Genomic DNA, 10449 nt, shown 5'->3' with positions numbered 1-10449 from the left:
TATACATACATTTATGTATGTATACATATACGTATATGTATGTATACATACATACATACATATATGTATGTATACATACATACATATATGTATGTATACATACATATATGTATGTATACATACATATATGTATGTATACATACATATATGTATGTATACATACATATGTATGTATGTATACATACATATACGTATATGTATACATACATAAATGCATACATAAATGTATGTATACACACATACATATATGTATGTAAACGTACATACATATATATAAATAGTTTTATTCTTGCTAGGGGGGGCCTAACAGAAAATAATTGAGAAGCACTGATGTATACACACATACATACATACATACATGTACACAGGAAACCGGAGCACCTGGAAGAAACCCATGCAGGTTTGGGGAGAACATACAAACTCCACACAAGTTGACCGACATGGATTTGAACAGAAGACCCCAGAACTGTGAGACCGACACACTAACCACTCAACCACCGGCCTGTCCAGGTAATTATTGATGCTTTTTTTTTTTTAAATGTGACGCACCACTGGAGTTATTTTTATCATTCTTCCTGTGGGAGTTTGTAAATATGAGAAGTAATTCATGTTCTAATGTACAGCATAAATGATCCCGCAGCAACGCCAAGTATTTGTTCAGTGAAAATGACAATTTAATAACCTTTAAGCGACATATAAAAGCAATGCAGAGATGTATATACAGTGGTGTTCAAAAGTCTGGTATCCGCAATTTAATTTGACATGGAAGGTGAGTATTTAACCTTATATTGTCAGTCCAAAAAGTAGGGTATTCAATCATTGTGCCTGAAAACAAAAATAGGTGAGAATGGACGAGGAGTTGTAGCGGTGGCCTCAACTCAGGATGGTGCCTCGCCCGTGCCCGCCATCGCTCAGTCCATGCTCGATGAGTTTCATGTCTTCCAAGTCGTCTTTAATGACGCTGATCAGGTGACTCAAACCGTCCTGCTGTTGCTTGAGGTGCTGAAACACAACAGGCATATTTTTAAGCCTTTGGTCCACTTTTTAAAAAGACAATTCTGAAAACAGGGATTCCTGTCGGAAATATTTACCTGTCTAATTTCTCTGAGGAGGTCCGTGTCCACGCTGTAACGCTCCTCCGCTCGCACTGCTCCAAAGTGATTCTGCATGCGGATTTGGGACATCAGCTCATTCAATCGGCCCTGGGAAGGAAATGCATTCAAATCAGATTAGACTCTTGAATAAACAAATTGTGATTTTATTTTTAAGCCGTGTGTATACATGCATGCATACATGTATACACATGCATGCATGTATATACATGTATACACATGCATGCATGTATATACATGTATACACATGCATGCATGTATATACATGTATACACATGCATGCATGTATATACATGTATACACGTGCATGCGTGTATATACATGTATACACGTGCATGCGTGTATATACATGTATACACGTGCATGCGTGTATATGCATGTATACACGTGCATGCGTGTATATGCATGTATACACGTGCATGCGTGTATATGCATGTATACACGTGCATGCGTGTATATGCATGTATACACGTGCATGCGTGTATATGCATGTATACACGTGCATGCGTGTATATGCATGTATACACGTGCATGCATGTATACACGTGCATGCATGTATACACGTGCATGCATGTATATGCATGTATACACGTGCATGCATGTATAGACGTGCATGCATGTATACACGTGCATGCATGTATATGCATGTATACACGTGCATGCATGTATATGCATGTATACACGTGCATGCATGTATATGCATGTATACACGTGCATGCATGTATATGCATGTATACACGTGCATGCATGTATATGCATGTATACACGTGCATGCATGTATATGCATGTATACACGTGCATGCATGTATATGCATGTATACACGTGCATGCATGTATATGCATGTATACACGTGCATGCATGTATATGCATGTATACACGTGCATGCATGTATATGCATGTATACACGTGCATGCATGTATATGCATGTATACACGTGCATGCATGTATATGCATGTATACACGTGCATGCATGTATATGCATGTATACACGTGCATGCATGTATATACATATACACGTGCATGCATGTATATACATATACACGTGCATGCATGTATATACATGTATATACATGTATACACGTGCATGCATGTATATACATGTATACACATGCATGCATGTATATACATGTATACACATGCATGCGTGTGTACACATGCATGCATGTATATACATGCATGAATATACATATACGTGTGTATGTATACGTATGTATATGTATGTATGTATACATGTATGTATGTATATGTATGTATGTATACATGTATGTATGTATATGTATGTATGTATACATGTATGTATGTATATGTATGTATGTATGTCTATGTATGTATATGTATGCATATATATGTATGTATTTATATATATATGTATGTGTATGTATATACACATACATACATACATATAAGCTATATATTAAGTTATTTATTTCATATTGCACAGCAACTTTGTTTCTAAGCAAATTTATAAAAATCAAGATGCTTGTTCAACTGCTTTGATTAAGATTTCAAACATTTAAAGGAGATCTGTCTTCTTGCCTTAAACTGCGTGGGGGCATTGAGTTCTGACTGAATGGTGTCCAGCTGGACCCTGAGGTGCTCCTCATCCACCTGAATGGCATAGCCACTCTTTCTTTGGATCTCCTGTTTGATCAATACCTGTGTGGAAAGAACACAAGAGCCTGGACAAGATCGAGCAAAAGGACATGTCGACACACAACGCCGCCTGCGGAAGCTACCTGCAGCACGCGGTGCGAGAGGTCCATCAGCTTCCTCTTGTATTGTGCGATCTTAGCCACTGTGGTGGCCTGGTTCTTTTGAAGCTCACTGATGTCAGTGGAGACAATCTGCAAAGGCAAGACAATAACACACACAGCCATCAAATTTATAGTACAGTAATACCTCGACATACAAGTGCCCCGACATACGAGCAAGTTGAGATACGAGTAAATATTTATCTTGAGATAAAAGACACATTTTGATATACGAGCAGTACAGAGGACGCGAGAGGCTGCTCATAAGAACATCTTGGGCATTGTCTTTCTGGTCACAACTCCCTTGTGTAATGCGTCTACGAGCACTGGGCGGAGTCTTGCATTTTTTCAGTGTTTTTCCCCCGTTACTAAATGCGAATGGCGGAGTGATCGCTACTACGAGAGGAGTATATACTATTTTTCATTGGCAATGGGCCGTGCGTTATCCTATTTTGACGACATTTGTGTGCATCATTTTGGAGATATTTTAAAGGGAAGACAAAAGCAAACAACCCCCGATCTGAGAGTCAGAGTGGAGGCGGGTCAAATAGAGCCAAACCGGGAGAAGAAAGGTATAAAAAATGTAAAACAAAATTAGTTTTTGAGTGTGTCTGCATTGTAATCCAAGGTAATTTGCCCATTGCCGTGCAAAAAGTCTCTTACGTTGTTACTGATGGCAAATTAGAACCAATAAAAATGTTTTTCCATCCAATATCTTGTTGTTAGTGTTTTTTCAGAGGGTTGGAATGATTTAATACGTTTTTAGTTTATTTCTATGGCAAAGGTTCATTTGAGTTACGAGTGAATCGACATACGAGCTCAATCCCGGAACGCATTAAGTTCGTATCTCAGGATACCACTGTAATCGGTTATTGAATAGCTTAAGATATCAAAATTACTTACGTCCACTCTGGTCTGATGCTGTTTGGTCATTTGCTCCTGGATCTGCAGTCGGCGAAGCAGCTCTTTAAAACCCACCATGGGTACTGGGATCAGTCTAGGGGTGAAAAAAAAAACACTTTAAAGTTGGTCCTTGGTTATCGTAAATAAACACCAAGTCATTTACAAAACAACACACTTCTCTGGGTCAGGGTTGTCCACCTTAGCTTGTTCCCAGATGATGGAGTCAACCCCTGGTGAGGACAAGAGGCATAGGTAAGTCATTGGGGAAGCCAGTGGTGAAGTGGATCAGGCCATACTCGCCTGCTGGGGCATTCTGTAGAAGCTGTTTTAGTTGCGCCGGTGAGAGCTCAGTGCGTGTGACCGACATGGCCACGCCCAGTTGTGTCAGCTGCACCTTGACGCTGGCCTGCTCCAGGTGCGTGAAGAGCGTGGAGGCGGGAATACGCTTAGACGTGCCGTTAGGGGAGCGTTCAACCACGTAAATGACAACTTCCGTCCTAAGGAGGTCACAGTGTGAATTCAATATCTCTTCTTTAAAGGCATTATCATAAATCATCGGTGTTCAAACGTTTTTGGCTTCGAGGGTCGCTTTCAGAAAAAGAGGCGAGGTCCACTATAAAAAAAGATCAGGTTTTTAAATTGTATTACTTTTTGTCATATTATCTATTTGCCTATTATTATATAATATATGTAATGTTATATAATATATATATGTAATGTATTTAATTTTTTGTCAGATAAAAATGTAAAAAAAAGCAACCTAATTCAAACTAAATGGTGACATTTTATATTATTGAAGATTTTATTTTCTATGTTGATTTCAACATGTCAGGTTTTTACCACTAGATCTACCTCCATCTAGTGGGGACGTTGAGAAGTGAAAATGAGTGCAGGATGGACTGATGCACATTGTGCGCACTACATTCAATCATAGTTTTCTTATTTTTAGCGGTTGGCCGAAAGGCCATACTTTTGGAAATTGGGGTTCACGTAAACGTTGTATTGACAGGAATAGTTAGCCGGCAAAATGAGCAAATCTACACAAGCGAGACTTACTGGTCGTTGGGTAGGGATTTGACACCGTCCACGTTGACACTCAACGTCTGGTTGCTTCCCAGAACCTTATGCAATGATTCGACCAGCTGCTGCTGTTGCCCTCGTACATCTGCCTCCTTTTTGTTAAACACTAAGACCACCAGGCCGTCCTCGTCCTTGCTGATTGGCACGCAGCTGTACCCTACAGCCTGGCCAAGAAAACACAATGGCATTGAAATTCCAGGCATATCTGATTGCAATGTATTTCATTCTAATATTCAATTGTTATGGCTTTTTTAAGCAAGTGTTCAAATTGGAATTGTGCCTGTTCAGACTGGGCCATCCGACAGGTTAGAATAGAACTTTGCTTCGTTTTTATTGGTACAAAATTTTGCGTGTAATACTCAAATAAATACGATGCTGTATTGTTTTTTTTTTAGTTGAGCTAAATTTTTTGGACAATCTAGCAATACCTTGAACCTGCAGAATGGGTTCTCCTGGTTAAACTCCACAGGGGTGTTGTTGTTGTTGCTGAAGTAGCCTTTGCCCGTGCCCCAATAAGCCTGCAGCTGGTTCCATTTGGCTAAAATGGAGTCACGCTCATCCCCAAGCAAGGTGGGTGCTGACAAAGCCGTCACCTGCTGATAGAGCTGATTGGGCTGAGCCTGCGGCTGGGCGGGCTGACCAAATAGGCTTCCTGTTGAGCAAAAATTCAGATTGGCTCTTTACTCATATGTCATTACACCAGTGCTTCTCAAATAGTGGGGCGCGGTGCGATACCTGGGGGGGGTGGGGGGTGGGGGGGGGGGGGGGGGGCGTGTAACCCTGGGGAACAGGATTTTATTTGGCCGTACTAGTATAAAGTGTAATTGCGGATCCACAACAGTAGCTGGCAGTGGCGCTCTCATTGTTACTTCTGTCATGTTTGTGAGAGTGCAACATTTCACATGTTGTACCTATAACACTTTTATAAAATGATTTTATTTATAGTCACGGTGGGAAGTGGGGGGGGGGGGGGGGGGCGCGAATAGTTTTCTTCTTGCTAGGGGGGGCCTAACAGAAAATAATTGAGAAGCACTGCATTACACCAACAGCTTTCCTATTGGTTCTCGAGCTTCATTTCTTCTTTGATGACTTATACTTTTAACAACTACAGTGGTACCTCGACATACGATTTCCCCGACATACGAGCAATTTGAGTTGCATTTTTTTTTCAGTGTATTTTTTTCCCGTTAGTCAGTGCAAATGACGTATATACGTACTACTTCTCGTTGGCAAGTGGTTGTGTGTTATCCTACTGTGAGAACATGTGTTTGCATCATTTTCAGAATATTTTGAAGGGAATACAAAAGCAAACAACCTGCAAATAGGTTGCATCTGATAGTCAAGGTGGAGGCAGGGCAAATGAAGCCAACGCAGGAGAAGAAAGGTATCAAAATATAAAACTAAATTAGAATTAAGTTTAGTTTAAGGTTAGGTAAAACTTATTTTTCAGTGTATCTGCATCGTAATCCATGTTCATTTATATTTGTTTATGTTATGTTACGAGCGCGTTGCCATGCAAAAAGTTCCCCTCTCTCTCCCTTCCGCAAAATTCGTCTAATTTTAATACTATGAAACACATTTTAGTGCGATTAAACCATTAGTCATTTGTTACTTTGTTAATAGTTGGCGAATTAGAACAAAGAAAAATATTTTTCCAATCCAATATCCTGTTTTTGGTGTTTTTTCAGTGGGTTGGAACAAATTAATTTGTTCTTAGTTCATTTCTATAGAGAAACATTCATCTGAGTTACGAGTAAATCGACATGAGTTCAGTCCTGGAAAGAATTAAGCTCGTACCTCGAGGTACCACTGTATGTACACATTGGTGTTACTCACCCTGCTGCTGCTGAGTGGGTTGGAGGTTAAAGCCACCGAACCCACCCAGACTGGTTGCTCCTAGTGTCGTCCCGAATCCGGTGGTTCCGGGAGCCGCTGCAGTTCCGAGGCTGGTGGCGAAACCAAAGCCTTTGTTTGGAGTATTTCCAAATAGGCTTCCTGAAGAAGAAAAAAAGAATGGTAAACAATGGATGAACACCAAAATAAAAGCAAAACATATTTTTGGATGCAAATCAAGCGGAAAAATAAGTCCCCAATATGTTTCAAATCAGTTGTGCAGTACAAAATAAAGTTACAAACAAATTTATTTTTTATATTTGGGTTTTAACAAATAATAAAAAAAATTAAAAAAAAATGATAAATTGAGCTTTCTTGATTGTTATTTTATGGACTTTTATATTGTTGAATCTAGTTAACTAGTACAGTGGTACCTTGACATACGAGTACCCCGACAGACGCGCAATTTGAGACACGAGTAAAATTTCGGGCAAATATGTATCTTGAGATACAAGACAAACTTTGATAAACGAGCAGACAGCGGACGTGAGATGCTGCTTATAAGAACATGGCCTTCTCAGTCAAAACAAATTGGACATACATTGACATCAATGGCAACCTATTGGTTCATACTTGAAAAATGAAAAGAAAAAATTAAAAATAGATCAAAAATATAAACTCCATAACCTATTACTATTGGATGTACAGTAGGTATAATCTGGGTACAGAAAGCATGATATTACCTGTGGCATTTGAAGTGGGCGCAAAGCTAAAAGTGGAACCCGGTGCAGCAGCACTGGTTGTGGTTGTCCCAAAATTACCAAAGGTGCCTGAGGGTAAAAAAAATAAATGATAAGGGTTACAAGGTACACGTGAGACATAAAAAACATCTATTGAAACAAAACAAAACATGAATTTAGGTGATCAATAATAAGGCTATTGTCACAGTGTTTGGTGTAAAGTAGATGAGTGTGGTGACCTGTTTTGAGGGTGAATCAGAGATATAATTCAGGATCAAGTTCAAGGTTAACCACTTCCCAATAGTGAGCTATCCACTTGTTGATTTGCCATTGGCGAATTCAAACATAGTAGGGTGATTCCAATATTTGCTACCTAAACCACCCTGGAGATAAAATGGCTGCAAAATGAACCGCAATGGGCATTCCACTCTTTGATCACAGGGTAGTTTTAATTGCACATTGCTAATATAGAAGCCAAAACACATTATATAGATATATAAGGACTAATCCTGAATTATGCACGTGAAACTCACTCAAGCAAACGTGATGTCACACCAAATGAAGGAGCACAACAGCATACAGATGAATGTTTGCCTGCTTCACGTGGTTTAAATCAATCACAAGGTTTATCTACCTGTGCTAGCCAAGCTATTGCCAAAATTGAACACACTGGCAGCGGTGGTCGCCGTGCCAAAGCAGCCCGCATTAAACCCCACCGCCGTTGCCGCCGGGTTGGCGTTTAAGCCGAACCCCCCAAAACTAAACCCACCGGGCGCTGCACTTGCGGCTCCCAGCCCCCCAAATCCTGCGGGCCAGCAGAGGCGGGCAGCAGTAGGGAAAGAATCATACAGTTGGGAGTTAAAATGACAAGTGTTGATTCAATGAAAAGTGTCACAATAATGGACAGAAACAGCAGTAGTGACATACCCGTATTGGTGGAGCCAAAAGAAAATCCCGTTGCTGGCGCGGCAGCGGTGGTGGTTGCCGTGCCAAAACTCGGGGCTGTGAGAGCTAAAACCAGAAGAGTAGTCAGAGTGCAAGACCTTCGATATACAGAACTGAAAATGCAGTGTAGGCAAGAATACACAGTGTAAAAGAACAGTTTAAGAGCAAAGAAGATGCCTACTGCCAAATCCAGAGGCTGCTGTAGTGGTGGTTGCGGGGGTGCCGAAGCTAAAAGCGGACTGTGCAGTGGTCTTCGCGCCAAACGAACCAAATGAAAACCCAGTTGTGCCTGCAGATGAGAAAGAGCATTTGCTGACAAGACCTTGACCAATTTAAAACAAAATACAAAAACATGACTTAGCTCAGGGGTCTCAAACCGATTCCGCAAAGGGCCACAGTGGGTCCTGGTCTTTGTCAACCGATCCAGTGTCCACAGTTTAACCGATGAGGGGTCTTCTAAAATAAGTAGCCCCTGGCTGCAATCAACTGATTACACTTGCAAAAGGCATCCGCTTGTCTGGTTTGAATGAAAACCTGCGGCCCTTTGAGGACCGGTTAGAGACCATTGCGTTAACTAGTCTGCATGTACATGATTTCTGTATTATCTTACATCAAAGTAACGCCGTTACAATTATTGAATTTTACAATTTCTCGTGTATAAGCCGGACCTTGAATCACAATTTGCACCTCTATATTTGTGCTTTTAACAGGGAGTACAATGTGTTACATTGTAATTCCTTGAGAGACATAGCCAGAATTTGAAACTAAAAGGAAAGGCAACATTTTTTGTCATTGAAATACTTTTTAATTGTAATAAGTATCAAAATACTTCTTAAAAACATTGTTATTGTGTTGCTAATAAATGAGAAGAATGAAAAGAATAATTATGACTAAAGCTGCATGCACTACACGAAACTCCTGCTGGTCAATGCAGCAGCACTAGAAGTTAGTGTTGTCGCCGTTGATGTGCCAACGCGAGGCTGCCATTGGTTGACGTAGGGGCACCAGAGTTCGTGTTGGCGCCAAATAAGATGTGCCAACGCGAGGCTGCCATTGGTTGACGTAGGGGCACCAGAGTTCGTGTTGGCGCCAAATAAGATGTGCCAACGCGAGGCTGCCATTGGTTGACGTAGGGGCACCTTAGTTCGTGTTGGCGCCAAATAAGATGTGCCAACGCGAGGCTGCCATTGGTTGACATAGGGGCACCAGAGTTCGTGTTGGCGCCAAATTAGATGTGCCAACGCGAAACTCCCATTGGTCAATATAGCGGAGCTGGTGGTATGAAACCCAATGATGGGCCAACTCTAAACTCTTATTGGTGCGCTCGCGATTCAGCAGGTTCTACATTTTAGTTTACAAATTAGCGGAGAGGCATATGGGCACATCAAAAGAGACGTGTGGCTCGCGAGCATAGGTTCCCAACCCCAGCTGTCATATGGTTCTCATGTAATCATGGAATTATGACCAAATAGCAACTTCATTTTGTACTCCACGCTAAAAATCAACTTAATTGTTTAAGTTTGTTTACTCATTCATTAGGCAAGAATAACAAACCGACTTGGATCCTGACGTAGTAATTATGCGCCGGCGCGGGCGACGACGTCATCACGGAGCGCCCACGTGTACATAAGATCGTTTTTTCCTCCCAATTATATATACGCTGTATAAACGAGTATGCATGCACAGTGTCCCGAGGTAGAGAAACTCTTGTTTATAAGGATGTGTGAGTAAGAAATGAGTAACACTCCAACGCGTTATGTAGATTTCGGCTTGTTTAACTCGATTCGCTGTGGTCTAAATAAAACCGCAACTTCAGATATACGGTGCACGACATGGAGAGAAAAGACAGAGTTGGTGATCAAGCAACCTTTGATTTAAAGAAATGTACATACTCGCTGCCGGATTTGACGCCACACCGCTGCCGAAATTGAACGCCATGTTGTCTCACTGTCAACCAATTCTTCTTCTCTTTCTTTTCGCTGCTATTCTCAGTCTCAACCAAATTGGGGCGTTATACCGCCCCTTTTAGACTTGAACTAGAATGGCTCATATAAACCCATTCAAACTAAAAATGAAAAATGCGT

General features: G+C 40.9%; 1 protein-coding gene across 3 annotated transcripts; it reads right to left on the bottom strand.

Annotated features, from left to right (window-relative positions):
- Positions 1-652: 652 nt before the first annotated feature.
- Positions 653-10420, bottom strand: nup54 (nucleoporin 54). Of its 3 annotated transcripts, none has more exons than XM_077737984.1 (15): positions 10258-10420; positions 8547-8654; positions 8348-8431; positions 8055-8225; positions 7424-7510; positions 6684-6842; positions 5276-5499; positions 4824-5011; positions 4068-4264; positions 3943-3997; positions 3768-3861; positions 2850-2957; positions 2650-2769; positions 1092-1202; positions 653-1002 (listed from the first exon to the last, which is right to left on the bottom strand). In XM_077737984.1, exons 1-15 carry the CDS (start codon positions 10301-10303, stop codon positions 874-876), a joined length of 1881 nt encoding a protein of 626 aa, XP_077594110.1. In that variant the 5' UTR covers positions 10304-10420; the 3' UTR covers positions 653-873. The 3 variants fall into 3 exon arrangements, with proteins under 3 accessions (XP_077594110.1, XP_077594111.1, XP_077594112.1); XM_077737985.1 differs by having other exon boundaries at positions 8190-8225; positions 10258-10418; XM_077737986.1 differs by lacking the exon at positions 8055-8225 and having other exon boundaries at positions 10258-10416.
- Positions 10421-10449: the final 29 nt, after the last annotated feature.

This window comes from Stigmatopora nigra, chromosome 17 (assembly GCF_051989575.1).
Source record: "Stigmatopora nigra isolate UIUO_SnigA chromosome 17, RoL_Snig_1.1, whole genome shotgun sequence".
Lineage (NCBI taxonomy): Eukaryota > Metazoa > Chordata > Actinopteri > Syngnathiformes > Syngnathidae > Stigmatopora > Stigmatopora nigra.
This window is presented reverse-complemented; position numbering and strand designations above follow the sequence as displayed.